Source organism: Sitophilus oryzae, unplaced genomic scaffold (assembly GCF_002938485.1).
Source record: "Sitophilus oryzae breed Bouriz unplaced genomic scaffold, Soryzae_2.0 scaffold_1442_pilon_pilon, whole genome shotgun sequence".
Taxonomy (NCBI): Eukaryota; Metazoa; Arthropoda; class Insecta; order Coleoptera; family Curculionidae; genus Sitophilus; species Sitophilus oryzae.
Window position 1 is genome coordinate 3,025,905 of NW_022146107.1, and position 23,345 is coordinate 3,049,249.

Sequence of the window (23,345 nt, forward strand, 5' to 3'; positions counted from 1 at the left end):
AACAAAAAATCAAAGATGCCGGCTTCTTTCTAGCATTGCCACCGCCCGCTGTCGGGTTTCTCGGAAAGAAACCTACGTCGCCGGGCGACAACTAAAATCCAGTTAATATTTTATTATAATCGATCCTGACGAATAAATGAATTTCATAAACGAATGAATTTTATAAATGAATGGTTTTTGCTGCCGAATTACTAGAATACAATATTTCAAGGCAGATGACGCATCTATTCGATAATTTTTATTCGAATAGTTTTCAACGAATGTTTTTTTACTAGCTATCGAATTATTCGAATGAATTGCAACTATCGAATGTTTCGATAGTATTCATTCGATAGTTCCCACTACTAAAAATTATAATAAATCGAAAAATTTTAAGACTTTAACACCCTGTGGCTACAAAATAAAGCAGAATCGGACCTATGTTGATATGAAAAATAAATCTTATTTTTACGCGAGGAATCTCTCCACGAGAAATGGCACATTTTTTTTGAAACACCCTGTATACTCCCAACGCGCGCAAAGAAGTTTAACTTCAAAAATGTATCACAATATTTTGCAGCGATGCGACGCATCACCCGCATCAATGGAAGCTTCGCCGCTGAATCAATTAGTACATTATTCAATATATTTGTATTGCAACGGTCGCTGTAAGGCTATAGACATGCTATAGAGATGCAATTAAATGGCAAATAAATGAACAACGCGTTCGTATCGGCGCCAGTGACCGTTCGAGGGCAGTGGCGTGACGGATTTCCATTTAATTGAAATCAGTCGAGCGTGGAATGGCATCGTTTATAAAGCGACGGCCGAAGAAACGGCCTCCCGATACCGCATTTTATCGCTGGGAACTTGATTTCGAGCTGGCCGACTGTATCGCAACTTGTTACGGTAACCTGAAATACTTAGCTACGTGTAGACTCGTCGAAACAAACAAGAAATCATATATATTCTTGGCTAAATATAACTCTGTATATGAGAACTTTAATGGGGTGAAGTTTTTTTGCTTGAAATCATTGCAATATAAAATTACACTAAATCCCCACAATACACCAAAACACTTTTACTTTTACACTGGACGCGCGTTTCGCTAAAAATGTTAGCATCATCAGCAGATGATTATAAACTGAAATCATTGTTAAAAAAAATCATTGAAATCATTTATAAAAAAAAACATCCAGTATACCGAGTGCGTGCGTCTCAAAAGTGGCTCATCCCTATAATGTTTTTATTTCTTCAATTAATTAAACGAGATTTGGTATACTAGTAATGACATAAATTAGGATTGATTGTATTGTTATCGGTCACTTCCGGTTTCACCGGAAATGACTACGACTTTTGGTTGTTAAATGGTACCCTCGGTATTTTTTTTACTTTATTCGATAGAAAATGATACTCTGAATGGAATGACATAACGAATGTCAACTTTTGACATTTTCGCATATGGTTTATTTGAAATAATTGTAACATGCGATTCATAACGACAATTTGACTTGAAATACCAAGTGTGTGGTATCAAATTATTCGTAAAAAAATGCTTTTTCTAAATATGCTAACGAGTCGTTCCATTTGAAAAAAATAAAATATGATTAAAAATACGATTTGGGCATCTTTTAACCGGCCAGGAAAAGACACTAAAAACATTAGACAATCAGATCTATTTTTTCAAGGCTCCTTGATTAAAAATTAGTGTTCTAGATTAAAATTTAAAATACAATTTGTTTTTGAGCAAACATGTCAAAAGTTGACATATGATATGCCATTCGATTCAGAGTGTCATTTTTTATCAAATAAAGTAAAAAATATCGAGGGTGCCATTTAAAAATCAAAAGTTGTAGTCATTTCCGGTGAAACAGGAAGTGACTGAAAGCAATTGTATACGCCAATCAGTCCTAATTTATGCCATATACTAACATACCTAATCTCGTTTTTTTTTATCTAAAAAAATAAAAAAGTTATAGGGGTGAGCCACTTTTGAGACGCACCCGGTATACATGGGAAGTCCCCAAACAGAAAATCATGAAAACTTCTTTGCGGAAATGCATCATTCTCTTTTTCCGACAACAAATAAACGATAACGAACAAATAAATCAATTAATCACTAAAATATTAGTTATTAAAGGGTTATTAAATTAAAAATGAAACATAAAAATCTTTAAAAAATGATATAATAAATATGTTGTTTGTCAATAATTTTAAATTAAGATTCATCTCATAAATCCATCACAATCTAGCAGCGTTGTCGCCATCGCTTGTCACTCAAAGTTGATCACGTGCATCGGAAATTGTTTTGCGATTACCATATGTGAGGCTTTTGTATTATCGCAGTCCAATTAATATAATTTTGTCTACGGGCCTTATCGCGATCAAAAATCTAAGAGACAGTTGCAGAATGTACAGAATTCATGTATTGGCTGAATTTACGGATTAAGAGATCGAGACCACGTTACATATAAGCGATACCAATTAAACTTTTAGTTACGTAAAAGAGGGCGCGATTTTTTTCATTGTTGCCAACTGGAATTTAAATTTCCCGCTGGGGATTCAGGTGGTAGCTCTGCTGTAAAAAATGTCAACTTGCCACATTTATTTATTTCCTGACATTATCATTCGTTTTGACACTTTAGTTTTGTATTACGAGTTTTTCGTCTAGGAAGACGAAACAAAAAAAATACTATTCAGTATCTGTTTTGGCTCACCCCGTACATTTTATTATTGGTAGTTAAACAAAGCACGTTATCGTTCCCACACAGCGATTCGTACACAATATGGGCAAGCAGCATTGGGTAATTCACGGTATTTCGCTTGTTCGTGTGAAGCCGCCTGCTTGCGTTGCATTCGCCTGCGTGCCGTATATAAAACATTAATTAGCCATGTAACAATAAAAGTTATCTTGATAGTTTTATCGAACAATGGGAGCTTTTGATACCGAGTACGTGCAGCGTACTTCCCCTTCAACTTTCCCATTAGAACTGGTTTAAAAATTTATTTTTTTCTGCGATTGTGCAAAAAATAGCTATTTTTTATACTATCTACTGTATTAAAAGTCAACTTTTTTGCACTAGTGCAAAAAAATCTTAACATTATAATGACGAGTTTAAGTAAAGAGCAAAAAATTGTAAATTTTTGAAAAAAATTGTCAAATCTTGGAAGGTAAACCAAGTACCAGTATTAATCGAATAAAATTGTCATTTGAAAAAAAAACAATTACGGGCAAGCTGGTTTTTTCAGAGCTAGCTACATTCGAAATCAATTCGCTGGCCGAGTGGCACTTCGACGTTAAAGTCGGCACGAAATTAACCATTCACAACAAATTTCAATTCGAATTTTGCGCATGCGTGCTTAAACGTTCTCCTGACATTTTTTAGGTTAGTTGTTGGTTTTGATTTTGGAAGAGTCAAAATCCGGGACAGTTGTTAATTAAGTTTTCAAAGTTTTTATGTTTAGAAAAATGGAAACAAAAACGTCATTTATTGATGATTTTTTTTATAAGTTTATTATTTCCGGACTTAGCGGCCGTTTCATGAGCCCTTTGGGGTGGTTTTCAAAAGTTTGTTTTACAGCAAATTGACCCATATGAAAGTTGTTCATAATAAATGGACAAGCAACTTTTCCTCACGATTTTTTTGTAGCTTCATTATATTTAGAGATAGCGTCCAGCTCATGAACAAATTGGGGTAGGTTCATAATTTTTGTTTAGTTCTACAAATTTACCAACTTAAAGGTGTTCATATTAAAATTATATGCAAACTTCCCTATGATATGTATTTATTTCCCCAAAACGAAACATGGAATTCATCAAGTGAATGAATATTATGATTTCCTGAAAAAAAGACATTTAAAGCTACTACCACTTGTTCATGATCTGAACACTATCTCCAAAAATCGTCAGGTTACAAAAAAAGTTCATAAGGGAAAGGTATATGTATTCTTATTTTGAACGAGTTTCCTAGGGTGAATTTGGAAAAAGGGCTCATGAACGGCCGCTAAGTCCGGAATAATAAACTTATAAAAAAAATTCATTAGTCGAACTTATAGAGAATGTTCTTATGTACAATTTGCGTCTAATTATTTTGTTGTAGTACAGTTTTAAAAAAACCACCCCTATTGCTCAAAAACCGCAAGGGGAAAATTTCCGATTTTGTTAATTTTACACTTAGAAGACAGTCGCTGACAAACTCTGAAAAAATCAGCTTGCCCGTTTTTTTTTCACTCTCTATACGGCGATACAATTTTACTGGATTATATTGGATACCTCGCAGCAACATTTCGGAAAAGTGTTTTAAGTGAAGAACAAGATTCCGAGACCTCCACGAGCAGAAATGAGAATAATGTTCAAAAGACTACTGGAAATAAAGTTTATCCATTAATTACCTTAGTGAATTATTGTTCAAAGTGCGACATCAAAATTAAAATGAACTCAAAAAAAAGTTTTCAAAAAAAATATATTTGTTTAGATAGAGTGGCATTTTATAGATTTGAATATGATTGAGTTTCTTCCATAAGTACTCCATGCTCTTAAGTGAGCTCTTCTGTTGATTTCTGGTAGTAGAGATCCCGAGCTTTGTATTAGTTGTCCCAAATATATACAGTGGTGGCCAAAAGTATGGAAACTTTTTACTTTTTAAAATATCACAGAAAATATTGCTATGCTTAAACTCTCAGGAATATAAATGAACAGCTTATCAGCAAATAAAAGTATTCCAAAAATTACACAGCGAAAAAAATCTGTTTAGCAGTTTTTGTAGGAGAACAATAGATTTCTTGTGGCTAAAAGTATGGAAACCATAAATAAATACATTAAAATTATTTAGTTTAAGCTGATAAACGGTACGACTTACTTCAGATAAATATAAACATCATGCCCAAGTCTAAATATTTCTCTACGGATTTAAAAAATAAAATAGTTGAATTATACAAGAGCGGTTATAAACAAATTCAAATAAGTAAAAATTTAAACATTTTAAGAAGCACCGTTTCGAAAATAATTCGTAAATTTAATAAAACAGGGAACGTTTCAACAGCTTTTAAGTCAGGAAGACCAAGAAAGTTGTGCAACAGGACAATGAAAGTAATGAAGAGAATATCAATGGGAGATCCAAGAAAAACATCCACAGACATTTCTCGAGAAATGGGTGAAAGGGGATATCGGTGTCTGCACGCATGGTGAGAAGAAGGTTGGATGACATGGGACTTTTTGGAAGAGTCGCGGTGAAGAAACCACTAATATCAAAGAAAAATAGGATGGCCCGCTTTAAATTTGCTCAAGATCATCTCACCTGGTCTTATCAGAAATGGAATGTACTGTTTAGCGACGAAAGCAAGTTTCAACTGTTTGGTGGTGACGGGAGACGTTATATCCGAAGACCAAAAGGTACACGGTACAGCCATAAGTACCAGATGCTCACAGTAAAACATGGGGGTGGGAGTATAATGGTGTGGGGGTGTTTTTCTCGCTCAGGTGTTGGTCCTCTCGCTCAGGTTGGATAATGGACCGTTTTTTGTACAAAGACATATTGGATAATAATATGCTGCCTCATGCTGATGAAGAAATGCCACTCAGATGGTTGTTCCAGCAAGACAATGATCCCAAGCACAAATCTCGGTTTGTTCAAAATTGGTTAAATGAACATAATGTTCCACTAATGGATTGGCCCTCAGTCTCCGGATCTTAACCCCATAGAAAATTTATGGGACCATTTGGATAGCAAAATTCGAAGCCATTCTATTTCAAATAAAAATGAATTATGGGAAGTGCTAAAAACTGAATGGGCGGCCATTTCCAGTAAAGATTGTACGAGATTGATCGATTCGATGTCACGAAGATGTAGAGAAGTAATTAATTCCAAGGGATATTCCACTAAATATTAGTAATTTTTATATTATCTTGAATTTTAATAAACATTCTTCTTAAGTTTCCATACTTTTGACCAAGAAAATATTCATAATTTTTTATATATTTTTTTGATAGCTGTAATTTTTTATTTAAATTTATTAGGTTTTGTAGGAAATTATTTGTAGGTCACGATTATATAAGTCGTTTTATTTCATATTTTAATTTCTCAGCATATAAATGACAAAGTAAAAAAGTTTCCATACTTTTGGCCACCACTGTATATTCTTCTACTATTTCCAGTTTTGTGTTATTTATTAGAATGGCTTTTCTTTCCACTAGTTCGTTGTACATTACTTTAATTTTTGTTAAATTCATTTTAAGACCCACTTTGCTGGCTGTATTTTCTTCATTAATTTGTCCTAAGGACTTGTCCTAAGTTCTTCAGGACTAGTGGCAATTAGGACTATGTCATCAGATGGTTAAGATATTATTTTGTTTATTAAGTCCTGGTCCTGAGACATTTCTTCGAGTGTTTTAGACCGTTGAAACCCATTCCAGGTTCTTGAGTTCGGCTTCAAGTTTTAGTTTCCATTTGGGAAACAGAATGGTTCCGGTCCGATTAGTGCAGTGTTCACACACCTACCTTTTCTACCTAGATCGTTCCTTTTTCATTACCTTTTATCTCTTGGTGGGCAGGCACTCAGAGTAGGAGGACTTTATTAGTAAAATATTTATCAGTATAACTTACTAAACTGTTATTAAATTAAAACAGTTTACTCATTATTGAGGAATGTTGAATATTTTCCGTTACAGGTGATTCAGTTTATTTACACTATAAATCCACACATAAAATATGTTTCTATTATGTTTCTTTAAAAACAAATTAAAATACCTTGATTTAATAGATTTTTCCAACAGGTAAACTATAAAAAAATAAGGCATGCACGGCTGTATGTTTGGATTTACGGTTTATTTTTCTTACGAATCTTTTACGCTTTAGTTCTTCAATAAACTATTTTATTATTCAATTACGGTTAACTTGAGACGCAGCGGAAACTTTCTATTTAGCATTCGAATTCCAACGGCGTAGTAGTCAATTGGTAGTATTAGGTTTGTTCCAACACAGCAGAGAACCGTTCATGATACGGTTAGGCTCTTAGATTATATATTACATAGATGCTTCTCTTACTCTAAGGCTACGCTTATGCGCAATAGAGAAAATACGTTCCAACAACACGAAAATCGTTCAGCAAACGATAACTTCGTAGCGTTGATTGAAAGAATTGGGGAAGATGCAACCTAGTTGGTGCAACGCAACCTAGTTGGCGAATTCGTGACAAGGCCGATTTGATTTCCCCTTACCTCTCAAGTGCTGTACGGTGGAGACACCAATCTTTCTGCGGCCAACTCATAAAACACTTATTTTCTCTAATTCGGCCAGCGAAGGCATATCGAAGACGGTGTGGAACTGAAAGCGACAGTGTTGCCATATTAAAATGTGTAATATTTGTAATACGTTTGACGAAAATATCTTTAGATGAAAAATCCGCGTTTAAGTATTGAAAAATTTATTCGTGTTAAACATAATAATCAACAAAAATTAAAATTTTTTTATAGGTACCGAATATGTCGTATGATCGAAAAAAGTCGTTTAGTTGGCTTGGAAATGACGATTATTGACATTTACCATAATATTTTACATATGAGATAACGATCTTCATTTCCAAGCCAATTCTGATGCGGTTTTTTGTTTAATCATATAATATTATATTAAAGTGTTTAATGATAGGAAACCCGTATTATTAACGTACTGTACTCAAAATCCGCAAATCTACGGATTTATCAGTAGGTCTGGGAACATCGTCTTCGATAACCACTCACTGCTCACCATACTGCTCACTGTGCACTCACTATGTCGATTGAAAGCAGAACCACAGTATAAAGAATATAAATATATCCAGAAATGATAGAGGTTCAAAAAAGCGTTTTTTTAATTCAAATTACGCATGGACTTTTATATCGTTTTTCCCATTTTTAAATGCCTGTTTCTATGTGGCCGTTATCGATATTCCCATTTATTTAGGTACCACCCCCCCCCTTTTGGTAGTTTCATTGTTTTTCCCGCGTGCTCTTCAATTAGTAGTAAATATTGTAATAAATTATATTTGCATATTTCTTAAGTTATAGCATGTTTTGCTTTTTAGCTGTTTGCATTTAACTTGAATTATCTACCTTTTTATCGAAAGGTAATAAAAAGTACTTGGATACAACTTGTCTTGCCATTGTCAATTTTTTTTTTCAGTTTTTACTAAATTTTATCACTTCATCAAATTAAAATTTATTACACAATTAACTACTAACAGTCATAATTACTGTTCATGATAATCATAAAATTTAGAAAAAATTCCAAAAAAATTGACAATGGCAACACAAGTTGTATGCAAAGTTACGATAAAATTTGGGCTTTCCAGGTAGGTAATTAAAGTAAAATGCAAACATATGGGGTTTCCATAATAATTATTAATAATAATTCCCCTATTGACAATTCCATATTCCAAAGAATTAGAATAGAATAATATATATAATTTTTTAATATTAATGTATTCACAATAATATGTATAAGTAGAGTCTGATAAGGAAAATAACTTGTAGGTGTGGAGCCTGGAAAAGTGCCTTAGGATCCCACAGATATGAAAATTATACACCAGAACAATATCGCAACCAAACCAAACCAAACCGTATTAGGATTTGCGGTTTATGAGATATGTTATTAAATAATAATAAGAAGAAAGTAAATAAATATTGATCAATTATTAAAGACGCCTAAAACTGTTAATCAATAAAACTAGTACTGTATATTTATTTTTCTACTTGCTATACTAAAATTCCTTAGTATTTTTAGTTGATCCCTCGTATACGGCCAGCGTTCTGACTGATAAAATAGCACTTCCGCTGCACTCGGTAAACGTACAAATTTTTTGTCACCTCGAAGGGTCACGGGCCGCCTTTGTAGTCAAAATAACAATAGAATTCCTTAGAGTGAGCCAACTGTATATGTATATATTCTTTAAACTGTGGCAGAACTATGGTACAGTATTCTTTATCCGCTGAGCTGTAAACGACTTTATTTTAGGTATAGGAACATGTATACTCAAAAAGTAACGAATTGGAAAACCTTTTCACTAGTGAAATAAAAAAGTAGGTTTCCATTTGAAAAAAAAAAAATGATTTATGATAATTTTTTAATCGCTCAATTCCATGACAGCTACCGCCATTATTATATTTATGACATTTGACCGATTTAGTTTTTGAAATAGATAGCCACATGTCTTCTCTTTATGTCACAGTGGCTGTGGTAATCACTAAATTTGACTTTTAGACTATACAAATTTTTTTGACAGGTAGTTTATTTCAAGGTAGAGTGTTCAACATTAATATTCATACAATTTAAGTATGTAATAAAAAATGGAGGCATCCATTTAAAATAAGAAAGTTGCTGTCAACTTCCGGTATTTCGGGAAGTGCCGCCATATTGAAAATATTTTTAATCGATAGATCTCGTTGTGAAACAACAATGATGTGCAAAAAACCTCCGATGTAGATATTGTAGTTTTCTAGAAACTTCTAATGCACGCTCAGCCTGGGACACCCTGTATACATATACAAATTAACAGATGGGAGGTTAATAAACATCGGCATGACTCATTCAGTGGGCATCAAACGCTTATAACAGAATAATATGCAATTAGCGCTAATGAGTAATGGTCAATGATATTTAATATATAATGAGAGTAGCAACGACACTATTATAGAGCTTTGAATTGGACACAGAAACAAGGTTAACATTATATCCGCTTTTAAAAAGTGAAAAAAAAATTAGAACTAATTGATGCTCGGATCCGTTGAAAGGCCATGTTAACGAGGTTTTGCCTAATTACAGCCATTTTCCGTTCGGTACTTCAATAATTGGAACGAAATTAAAAGAAAACCGCTTTGGATTACTCCATTGAAATTTTTAACATATTAATTATGAATGTTTGCATTCAATTAAACATTTACAGGGTGTATATCATAAATATATACAGGACGGAATGAACGGAACCGGTAAATTCCGGGAATTTCGGCAGCATATTCTGCAGATAAAAATAAGTAAAAAAGTTCGTATAAATGTATGTCCTGAAATGCTTAGTTTCGGAGATACAGGGTGTAGAAGTTTCATTTTTATTTCGATTTTTCCAAATAATTTCTGAAGTAACGTCAATATTTAGATGAAAATTGGTATCTGGGAGTTTTTTGACATGAGATATTTGATTGTGATTTCAACATGACTCCTAGTAGTAGAGGGCGCCCTCTACTACTAGGAAGGTTCACTTACGATACCCCTTCCCCTACATGTGTTTTAACTGGTTTGAAGAGTATTGACTTTTCGTCCGTACCTGTATAAAACTACTGAGTAAAAAAAATATACATTTACGACTTTTTTTACTCAAAAAAGGTCTCTTGATAAAAAGCGCTAAGAGTAATGGTTCTCGAGATATTTGGAATCGAAATTATCAATATCTGTCATCATTGACATAAATTAAACATGGTGACTAAATAGTTATTAGACTAAAATCATAAATTTGAAATGTTTTTGTGCCAAAAGTTCAACAGAAACTGTTTTATCATCATTTTTTTGCAGAAAAATTTATGATTAATTTAAAAAAATAATTTTTTTTCAAATTTATTTATTTCAGTGAAATAACTATCTAACAACGTGTTTATATTTCGTCAATATTGACATGTATTGACTATTTCCATTCCAAATATCTTGAGAACGGTTGCTCGTAGCGATTTTTACCAGGAGACATTTTTTACGTAAAAAATGACGGAAATGTATATTTTTTCGCTCGATTGTTTTATACGGGAACGAAAGAAAAGCTATTACTCTTAAAAACACTTAAAACACATATAGGTAGCGCCACCTACAAATAGGAGTCATATTGACATCAAAATCAAATTTCTCATGTCAAAAGACTTCCAGACACCAATTTTCATCCAAGTATTGACGTTACTTCAAAAATTATTTGGACACAATCGAAATAAAAATGAAACTTCTACACCCTATATCTCCAAAACTAAGCATTTTAGAACACACATTTATACGAACTTTTTTACTTATTTTTAACTGCAGAATATGCCGCCGAAGTGTTCGGAATATAGTTCGGACCACCCTGTATAGTTCATATCAAATAAACATTTAGTCACGTGATTATGCTTCACCGGCACAGCATTGTTCACTTTTGCATATTTTCTTTTAATCAAAATATTGTAGAAAAAAATACATTAATTATACATATATAAACAGTTATTATTTACCATCAACAAAACTCACATACTTAACAGTACTTAAAGGACATAAAGGGCCATTACTACCGCTTTCCCGTTCAAAATATTCTAATAAAGTTGCGATGATTTTTTACGGCTATTAAGATGTACTTCTTCTTCTTAGTGTGCCGTATTCATTTAATGAATGTTGGCGACAATTCTGGCAAATTCGTCTCGATCTTGGGCGACTCTAAAGAGTGAATGGGCATCGAGACCAGTCCAGTCTTTGATGTTCTTAAGCCAAGAATACTTCTTTCTTCCGATGCCACGTTTTCCTTCAATCTTCCCCTCCATAATCAGTTTCAGGAATTGATATTTGGTGTTTCTAAATATGTGGCCCAAGTAAGCTGTTTTCCGTTTTTTAACTATTTGAAGCAACATTCTTTCCGTTCCCATACGTCGCAGAACTTCGTCATTTCTCACGCGATCAGTCCAAGGAATCCTGAGCAATCTTCGAAATATCCACATCTCAAAGGCCTCTAGTCGGTTCATAGTTTTTGCCTTGAGGGTCCAGGTCTCCACGCCATATAGTAGTACTGAGTATACGTAGCCTTTTACAAAACGGTAACGTAGGCGTAGACTCAGGCTTTGGTTACTCAACAGAGTTCTCATGTTCGTGAATATTGCTCGGGCTTGTTCGATCCTGCTTCGAATCTCCGTGTCTGGATCTAGGTCTTCGGTAATCCAGCTGCCGAGGTACTTAAACTTCGGGACCTGTTGAATCTGTTGGCCGTTCACCGAGATGTTTAGACGGTCGATCGGGGTTCTGCCAACCATCATAGTCTTCGTCTTATCGATGTTGATTTTTAAACCGAGTCGCTCGCCTTCCGCGGATACTCTATCGATAAGTCGCTGTAATGCTTCTTGGTTATCAGCAATGATGACTGTATCATCAGCGTAGCGAAGGTTATTAACCGCGTAGCCGTTGATCTTTATGCCGTCGTCTGTGTCCTTTAAGGCACTGTCAAAAATGGCCTCCGAATACAAATTAAAGAGGAGAGGCGACAAGACACAACCCTGTCTTACACCCTTCTCTATTGGAAAACTAGAGGTGGTTTCATTTCCTACCTTCACCGATGCTATCTGGTTTAAGTAAAGCTTTTTTATGAATGCCAGGTCGTTCCTGTCCACCATTTTCTCCTCTAGAAGTTTTATAAGTTCCGAGTGGTTGACACAGTCGAAGGCTTTCTGGTAATCTATGAAGCACACGCATACATTCTTTCGCTGGTCTCGACACTTCTGAAGAAGAACACTCAGACTGAATAATGCTTCCCTTGTGCCAAATCCCTGTCTAAACCCAAACTGTGTGGTGCTGATCTCCTTTTCACATCTGTTGTATATTCTTCCGTGAATTATTTTTGTGAAGAGCTTTAAGACCTGGCTCATTAAGCTGATCATTCTAAACTGGTCACAGTGGTCAGCATTGGGTTTAATTATAAATATATAAACAGTTATTATTTACCATCAACAAAACTCACATCCTTAACAGCACTTAAAGGACATAAAGGGCCATTACTACCGCTTTCCCGTTCAAAATATTCTAATAAAGTTGCGATGATTTTTTACGGCTATTAAGATGTACACTTCGCACTAAAAGAGGTTCTAAAAAGGACAATGTTCGACTCCAAGGCCTGCTAGTAATCATTTTTAAGCTTAAACCAAACTCGTAATACAAAAGTGTCAAAACGAATGACAGTGTCAGGAAATACATAAATAAACGTGACAACTTGACATTTTTTACAGCAGAGCTACCGCCTGAATCCCCAGCGGGAAATTTAAATTAATGGTTGGCAATAATGCATTTAAAAGTCGCGCCCTTTGATTACGTTACTAAAAGTTTAATTGGTATCAAATATAGGTGTATTTGTTTTTTTTTCAACCATACCCAGTCTACCCTATACTTTAACTCTAACGATGGTTATGGTACTTACATAATGTTGCGGATTGTGTGAAGGAAGTGACAACAAACCGGGAGGGTGATGAGACGGTGACAATATCACGTGACGCAGCGTACCGTTCTCGTCGACTATTTGCTGCACCACGTGACCCGGTGGTACCTGGACCGGCATTGCTATTGGCGGGGAGGAGTTGGTGGATACCATTGGTACCGTCACAGGACCTGAAACAAAAATTATTTTTTAATTATAGGTACTGAATATTTTTTGTTATCTATTTTAGTACTTAATAAAATACCGTAGTTAAAGGTACACAATATTTAGACCGTACAAAAATATACAGGTTGTTATAAAGTAATAATGTAACTATCAGTTGAATCAATGAATTCTTGCGTTACAAAATTATGAGTAGCATTCCAATCAATTGATTAATCACCGGTTAATCAGCGCGACCTTACAGATCTATTGTGTCCACCTTCCTTGAGTTGTAACTCATTATACAGTCCCAGGGCTTTGACAAACGCCAGTATCTGGGACGGTTTTATAGAGGGTAGTTCCCCATCTCCAATATCAGTCGTACCAAAGTTTATGGCACGAATGGTTGTCGTTCAGTGATGAGGTGTTCTGGTATTTCCCCATTTTCACTGCAGAATCTGCATTCGCCGTTTTTTTACACTGTTAAAAATTGCTGCTAAAATATTTGATTTTTTTTGGTCGTACACTGAAAAAAATATTGTTCATAATATTAACGAACATTGATTATTAACTGTTGTTTCATTGGGACAATGATTTTTTTCATTAATATAATGATTCGTTAATCATAGATCGATGTCCGATTTATTAATACTATGAATCTAATTTCATCAATATAATGAAAATCTGGTTATTTAATTATTGTAAGATTTTCATTAATATAATGAACGCGTTCTTTATTTTAGTGCTGAAACTTTAATAAACACTAATTCATTATATTAATGTACTAAATCATTGATTAATGAGTTGTACATTGTGACAATGAACAATGTTATTAATACAACGAACACACTACATTATATTAATGTACGCGGTTATTAATATCATGAATAAAATATTAGGGCTTAAATGTCCGCCATGTTGATCGGTTACTTTGGCACTTTAATAACGTCGGTGTGGTTGAGTTATTCAGTGAGGCTTTAGTTTCATTAGAGCGGTAAGTGTTCTCTTCAATATTTTAAATATTTTAAATAAAAGTCCTATCGTATTGTAGTTAATTTGTTGTGTTGTCAAATCGAATTCCGCTGTGTGAGATCTCTGGTATGGGTATTCATTAAAACAGCGGTTTCCAAATATGTTTCAGAAGATAAAAAACAAAAAGAAGAAAAACATAGTAACAAGTCGAGGCATGGAACTGATTATGGTAAATTCGAATGTTCTTTTAATATTTGGCATTTTAATTATTTTGATATACGTCTTTTAGAACCGGAAGATGTTGAGACCTGCCTTCAAGCCCTCAAATTTGACAATTTAACATCGGACCCACTTGATGCGACTTGGAAAGCCTGTTGCAAATTCGTCTAGACGTTATCAAGTCTAAGGATACAGCTAATATAATGAAGAAATGGTCTTTTTATAGAAATCCCTCAGGATATCGACTGGTAAATTAATTTTCTTATTATAATTTACCCTTTCCAGTTCATAGAGTTAATGAATTACTTTTCATTGTGCCAATGAAATCGTTCATCGGCTCAAAATTAATGATTTAATTCATTATATTAATGAACTTTTTTATTATATTTATGTCGACTTTTGGTTCAGTGTAGTTCTCAGAAATTTTTTCGAGTGTCTCAGAGTAGAAGGACTTTATTTTCTTTGCCTAATTTGTTCAGCTCCTCTAAACACTCTTTGACCAACTTTGAATTGATGGTTACTGAACTGATCGCTTTTAAGGCTGCTCGACTATATAGGATCAGATGGCTACTTCTTGTTTCCGATAGTTTGTTTGTTTCTTCCAATTATTTTTGTTGCTCAGTAGTAGAATATAGAATGAGTAAGAGGGGGAGTTAATCACTCCGAACCTTAAAGATCTATTGTGCCCCCTTTCCTTGAGTCATCACACAGTCTATATCCCATCGTACCCCTGTTGTAGAGGGGACAGGGTATTTCCCATCCTCCTCTGACAACAGTTCTTCCTCCGAGGGTACACACCCTTCTACGGTTGGAGTTTGGCTCTCCGTGCCGCTCTTCACAGTAGAGGAGCTTGCTTCCGGCTGAGGAACCCGTGAGGTGGAGGCTGGAGGATCTGTCGCAATTTTCTCCACCTCTTTAACTTGGTCTCTCCTTAGACCTGATACCGGTGTTGTCCCGTATCTATAATAGAGGATATGCCCTCTTTCTCTATTACCTCCTTGGATTTGAGGTCAATTCCTATTGTGAGGACCTGACCATGACCCTCCTCCCTCGAGTTGATGACTCGCCAACTCGATGTCATTGAAGTTCTGACCCTGGATAAGGCTCAGCAGGTAGGTGGTGTCTTTCCCCTTGCTCCTCGGCAGAAAGACCGTGATGGCGGCCCCTTTAGGGATGTTTTGTCCCTTCACTGCAACCAATTCCGGCACTTGCCAATTTTTAAGCTTAGGTGCGATTTGCACCAACCAATTCGCCGATTCTTCAGATACACAATCTATGAGGATCATGCCCATCCACAAAACGCAGCTGATCCACATTTTGTAGATCGTTGTGTTGCGATCCGATCGCCACTACTTCGTCCAGTATAGCCTCTTCTAGAGACGTTTGCTGGTCGGTGGTCAGAGCAACCTCTGGGAAATCCTTTGGCAGCACCGCCATTTTCACTTGTCCAGCTATAGCGGCAAAGCTGGTGATACCTCCCTGCTTGCCTCCCGGTGTTGGACGGCTTTCCATCCTGGCTTTTTTCTCTCCCTGCCGGAGAAGAGGTGAGAGGTTCTCGCTCCCTCTCTTGCTCTTTGATGGAGATGAGTCAGGTTGTTTCTTGGTTTCTTTACTCTCCCCTTTTTGGAGGAGTGTTTTCGCTTTTGCTTCCTCTGGAGCAAGTCCTTCGTGGAGCAGTCGGAGGTATCTCCGTGCTTCTGCTCCACTAAGACCTACTCTCAGAGGATCGTCTAGCCCGCCTGGTTGACCCAGGCCGGGTAGACAAAACGGTAGCTTGTGTAGCTTATTGGGTCTAGAGGTAGGCTCCCGACCCTTGCTGGAGACCGTGGTAGGTCAGTAGTACAGTGAGGTGTTTTTCAAAGTGGTACATTCACTGGGAGTTGGAGGAGTGGAATTTCTCTTTTGAGGGCCTAGGTACCAAGTTCCTGAGCTTACAATTCTCCCAGCGCTGCGCTGTTTCCAGCAATGATGAATGCATAATTTTTTGTAATAAAAATTCTGCAAATACAAATCGCGGTTTTAACTACACTATTGTTTATTTTCATAGAGCTTGCTGCAAAAAATTACAACGCGTAAAACGGTCCTAGAAACAGAGACGATACCTGGTATTTTTAAATGATTAAACTTCCAGTTTCCAGTCTGGTTTACGTTTAGAGGCTCGAAATAGACTACCTTCTCGCAAATTTTTCCACAACTGAAAAATCATTATGAGCGATTTATTTATTTAGTCTGCCGATGTATATTTATATGAATCGATAATGTTTGGATTGAGTTTAAAGTGCGGTCGGTTGGACTGGATTTCTCTGTTCGAAAACACTTTGCGAGCTATTAAATTTAATTGTTCTTTATTAGATTAAACGACCACCGCAGAGATTATTGTTGTTGATTCAATTTGAACTGTGACCACGTTACAAATTGTTGTTCTAATAGTTTCTGGTATTGAAGGGTGTCAATTTAAATAAAATTATAGAAAACAAGTAGATTTTTTGAGATATAACACTTTCATTTGTGTAAAAATACCTAGCCAGTTTTACATATAACGTTAAATGCCGGACGCTTATATTGCTACTTTTTCGGACTATATAGTGAAATGGACTCTTAAATATTCTCCTGGGGAAATGAGTAATATTCCTGGAAAAATACTGAAATCACTGTGTTCAACAACATCTTTAAAAAATACTTTTACCGCAACATTGCAAACTAATTGATTTCAATCTGTACGTTTTGAAATAATACTTTTACCGCTGTTTTAAAACCCAATCCCACCACAGATTATCGCGTTTCACAATCGCTATTTATTTTATTTTGTCATTGGAGAATGGGGATTATCCCGGCCACACTCGCGTCATCCGACACCGCCGCAAAGCCGCTGTTTATGAAGTTTACAACGATTATGTCATATTTCAACGGCTCGATGCAGTTATGCATATCCGTAATGACACTCTAGACGACGGGCCATCTGTTGACCTATTAAAAAATATACACGAGAAATAGGCTTCGCAATTCTGTCCAATATACCGGGTGCGTCTCAAAAGTGGCTCACCATATAACTTTTTTATTTTTTCAGATAAAAAACGAGATTTGGTATGTTAGTATATGACATAAATTAGGACTGATTGGTGTATTCAATTGTTTTTAGTTACTTCCTGTTTCACCGGAAATGACTACAACTTTTGATTTTTAAATAGCACCCTCGGTATATTTTTACTTTATTCGATAGAAAATGACATTCTGAATAGAATGACATATTATATGTCAACTTTTGACAATCTCGCTTAATAAAAAATTGTATTTTAATATTGAATCTAGAGTGCCTATATTAAAAACATTAATTCTTCATCAAGGAGCCTTGGAAAAATAGATTTGATCGTCTAATGTTTTTAGTGTCTTGCCCTGGCCAGTTAGAAAATGCTCAAATCGTATTTTTAATCATATCTCAATTTTTTCAAATGGTACGAGGGTGGCTCATTAGCATATTTAGAAAAAGCATTTTTTTACGAATAATTTGATACCACACACTTGGTATTTCAAGTCAAATTTTCGTTACGAACCACACTTTTTTTCGTTACGAACCACACGAACCACACTTTTGAGACGCATCCGGTATACAAAGTGTCGCTAACTGACTTTTGGTTAAGTTTTGAAGGAAATGTAATATTTAAAGTGTATTTTCTACACATATATTTCTCATAGAGATAATCATCATAAAGATAATAATGTGAGACATATAACTTGGAACTTTTGAATAAATAGACTAAGGAGTTGGAGTGCTTGGAAGTCCTGTATACCTGTCCAATGACGAATGTTTGTCAACCAGGATTACTTTCTTCGGCCTATTGCTCTTTTACCTCCTTCGATTTTATCCTGGAGAATTAGACGCTAACCCCCGGTGTTTTCAGGTACGGATAGCGTGTTATAATCTGCCAGATATATTTTATTTGACGGATAGCAGAAAAACGCGTATCTTCACCTATAGATACCAATATCTATTAGATAAATTAAACTTATCTCCCAGATATCCTATCTGGCGCCCGAACTGCCAAATAGTGCTTTATTTGTCGGATAAAAATTTGACGCATGAGCAAAGGCATGAGGAGATATTGATTTTATTTGATATTTGACAAACTTGCTTAACATAACCAAGACATTGTTATTATTGAAGATTTCGTTTATTCCAATAAATTCGATTTTAGATTATTTGGAAAAAGACTTACCTATTCTGAGTATGTAGGCTATAATCATTTTAGAACGTATAAACACCAATAAACACATTGAAATGGTGCAAAAAACTATTGTTGCTAGTGCCGGACTTTATAAGGACTGTTACAAAATAAAGAGAGTCTCTGTTCTGTTAGAGCATCAGAACGAAGAGAATGCATTAAGTTAGGATAATAGTGATAAAACAGTAATTTATAAATTATTTTATTTAAATCCTTTCAATTATAAACCATTACTACATATTATATAAAATGCTAATATTTATCTGTGTCGTCTCTACTGAAGTAACGACTTGCTCTAGAAAGTTGCTTGTTTTACTAAAAGATAGCTAAATGGCTCGCCGGATTTTTTGTTTTTCATTTAATTAAAAAAAATAAAAAGTATTTCTTTTTCCTGATCTCGTGGCGGATGCGCCAGGCTTCAACTAGTTTTTAATAAAGCTCTAAAGTAGGTAAAAAATAAATAAAACTTTTTAAATCAAACTATTTATTTCATTTTTAATTCGCATATCTTAATTCATTAATATTATAACAGGAACCTTATAAAACCTGTTATTCAACTCACATTTGCTTTTATTTCTTTTGTGTTACAATTTTAGTTTAATTTCTTGCACTATGTACCTTATATCGTATGATCGAAAAAAAAACGGCGTCCAGTTGGCTGGGAAATGATGATCGATGATATTTCCCATATAAATTTACATATGAAATGACAGCAATCTTTATTTCATAGCCATTGCTGACGCCGTTTTTTTCGATCATACGGTACATCTTTTCTCCATGTGTGTGTTTTTTAAGTAAGTCTCTAGCTAAACCTTGCTAAAACATCTGTATTGTGGTCCTTTGAATTCCAGTTAGTTCAACTTGGTTTAGACAAGATTTTTCCTTTATTTTTTCTTTTTTTTTGAAGTTGCCGCGCCTAAAAGTGATAGCGTGCTCCAAGGATACTATAGAGATAAAGATAGTTCGATTCCTATCTTCCTGCACTGTCGGTTTTTTTACGTCATCTACTGACCGAGTTGAAGTTGGCGCTAAAGATTTTAGACAGTGACAGTTATTTTTGCATTTGACGGACGAGCGCACAGTGCGTTGGAAGATAAATTTAGCGGGACAAAAGCGTTTGGTTAGAAATAAGCCAAAAAATGTGTACTGATAAGAATAAATAGTAGACATTCCAATTGATACAAACATGCATGAATATTCTTTGTATTTCGATACATTTTTATCAACCAAATTTGGTCGTTTTCTGCTCAGCAAGGCAGAGATCATACGAAAACAAAATATTTACAAGTGCTTATACATTTTATTAGAAAGCCAAATTATGTTGAAGATTGCCAAAGGTATGTACTTTTCTACTGCACGTATATTATTTGTTAAAATCCTTCGTGCCTTTGTTCTGCAGATATCAAACTTTCACTTTTTTTCAAATATCGATATATTGAATGATGTAGATCTTTTGAGTTACCAATAGTTACCAAAACAGGTAGTCACAGTCACAGGGAGAGGAAGAATATAAGCTTAACAGGTGAATGCCCAAAAATATTCATTTCAATCGGATAGTATAAAAACAAAACAACTCCATCAAAAGACACTGAGTTTAAAAAATTGTCTTAGATACTTACTATATATGAATTTATAATTACCGAGTGTTAAAATTAAAATATCTATCTTATTTATTATTTTCAAAATAAAATATATATTTTTTTAAATAAATTATAGAGGGGGTCACAAGATTAAAAATTAATTAAAAAAAAACTGCTAAAGAGTTTTTTGATATCATAATTTTATGTATTTGGCAATAGTTTACAATACGGTTTTTATGTGTCATGTACGAATAATATCATAGTTTTATTATCTTGTATTTATTTATTAATAAATTAAGTTGTTAATAAATAAATAAATTTAACCATATAGTTGCTATATATTAGACCATTTGCTACGTTCTTAGATTTTAAGTCCCAAACATTGTTCTTGAGATTTTGTCCCGCTAGAATAACCATCCGCCGCACTGTGGAGCGCTGGTCAGCGCGTGACGTAGCATTCCACGGCGACTACGACAGCGGCGATTTGACGCGATCGAACAGCCCTTTAGAATATATACAGTCCTTGAGCGTGCTCCACATAGTATGTACCCCAAATAAGCTATATTTCTCGTCTTGATTTTTCAAGAGTTCACGTTCTTCTAGACCAGCTCTTCTGAGAATGTCTTCGTTTCTCACACGGTCGATGCAGGATACTCTCAGTATTCATCGTAGGGTCCACATTTTAAAGGCTTCAATTCTAGTTATAGTTCTTACTTTAAATGTCCATGCTTCCACATCACTTCTCCATTCTGTATCTAGTCTAGTATCAATTGTCATCTAACTAGAGACGTTTATTTTTACGGTTTATTTCAAAGTTTGATTGTTATTTGGTTTATTTTGTTAGAACGTTCTTAATAGTAATCAGAATAATAGACAAAGTAAGAATAAGTGAAATGAACAGCAAGTTTTATGCATTTTAGTGTAGGTTGTTTATTCTGTTATAATCTAATACTTACTAAGGGATTTAAAATTTGTTTAAAAATTAAATTCAAATATTTTTATTAATGAAAATATATGATACTTTAATATAAAAATTGATAAGCTACTAGATCTCAATTTTCATTAATTCAATTATATTTTACAGTGAACTTTACACACTGTATTTTCTTTAAAAAATTAAAAGAAAATATAAAAATAATAAATTTGAAAAAATAATATTTAGCGACAAATTCCGGAAAAAGCCGAACCGCTCCGAAATTATCAAAAGCTTTGGAGAGCAACCGTTGTCGGAATAGCGCCAAATAGTATTTACATTGTCCCACTTTCCAATCTAAACTTGTGTTTCCTTTATCTATGCCTGACAGGTAAAACGTCATGTCTAGAGGGAGCTAACTTATTCTTAATCTAAGGAGCTAACCCATACAGCACGTCCAAATGAAATTACGTTTCTACAAGGGAGACACATGAAAAACAAAATATGTTAAAGTGAACCTAAGTGTTCATCTAGTTCTAACATATACATATGAGATACACGCAGGTTTATATTGATAGAATTATGTGATACAGTGTTTACTAGTTGTATACCGTATGCACTCAAGATTCTAAAGAGTTTTTTGTAACGTAACAAATAATTATTAAAATGATGAAATCTGACGTCGGTATATGAGACATACAATGTATAAGTCATATGTATGTGTGATACTTCGTATCATAGTTGTGCCTATAGTACGCACCTTGTAAATATGTGACATATACACATAGTATAAATATCTATATAGACACTTTGTAATAGTGTACTGTTGTGTCCACATTCTAGCATGAAATGAAGGTGTGCGCACGCGCGGATAGCCTCAGCGTAGATACACCGACCAAGTGTATCTTATGTGTCCTCTCTCCTTTCTCCTTTCTAGGAGTGGTATGTGTTAGCGGCTATTATTGTTTTATCATTCGGAAGCTCTATATAAATGTTCTGTTCGTGTGTAGTTTAAAAGAGATTTTAAGGTAAGCACACGTTTTCAATTACCTTGTTACACCTTCCTAAGAGTATTATTAATATTATAGCAGCGACTCTTCCCTTACTCGATACCCAATTTACCAAATTTTGACTCCAATGAATGAAAACTCCAAATATTCTCGTATAATGATAAAGAGGTTAGCTCTGCAATATATTTTTTTTAATTTGGAAATAATAAAAATCTAAATGGACCAGAGAAAGAAAGATTTAAACACTTCAAAGAACTTCTTACACTGATATTCGGTAAGTTATTGAGGGATCAATATACACAGATATGTTTAATATTCAATAATCAGTTTCATATAAAATTTAAGGGTGAGATTGTTAATCTGGAAATAAAAGACAACAAAGTCCAACAGAGTGCTCGATGAATGAGTATGCTAACAAACCAACTGCTTGGAGGGAAACAAGGTCCACCAAATCGTGGCGATATACCAGTGTTTACCATTTTAGTATGTTGTTATACTAGGTACTTATATTTTTAATACATTTTGATACAAATTCTGTTCTTTTACAGTGTTTTCTTACTTCTGGTTTCTGCAGTGTAAATATAATTATTATTATTGTGTTATTTGCGCTATTGCGTTCCATGATATAAAGAAATATAAGAATTTTATTTTTTAACCACTTAGTCCATTTTATGGAAGAAAAATGGTACATTTAATACAAAACAAAAATGGAACAATTTTAAGGCTACTTCTCTTGAACTTACAATAGAGATACTTTTGGAATTTACAAAGTTTTGCCTTCCTAATTTTCGTTCTAAGAAGATATAATTGTATCATAGAATAAATATTTCTTAAAAAAAACGAAAAGTTAGGCGTCAAAACTTGTATTATTTCCTAAATTCGTTCATAAGAAGTAGTTTTATCTAGCACAAGATGTATATACGAAGCAAAATACATACGTATACACGCGGTAGTCACAACTGCAATGTGTAAACAGAGTTTAAACATAATACACAAGCACTGTGTATCCTACGGCACACTGTGTTTCCCTTACTTTGTGTATACGTAAATGCTATACCGTGGCTACATTGTGAGGCGGACGTTTAACCTTGGTGCATACGTGTTGAACTACAATGTTTAAACGTAGCAGATTTACATCGGG

At 34.5% G+C, this 23,345-nt stretch overlaps 1 protein-coding gene across 1 annotated transcript in view; it reads right to left on the bottom strand.

The window, feature by feature from the left end:
• The window catches only part of LOC115877070 (fibronectin type-III domain-containing protein 3A-like), a 268,442-nt gene that overhangs the window by 55,666 nt on the left and 189,431 nt on the right, over positions 1–23,345 (bottom strand). Inside the window, 1 exon segment of the mRNA XM_030893144.1 lies at positions 13,132–13,319. Coding sequence (XP_030749004.1) covers positions 13,132–13,319 — 188 coding nt within the window.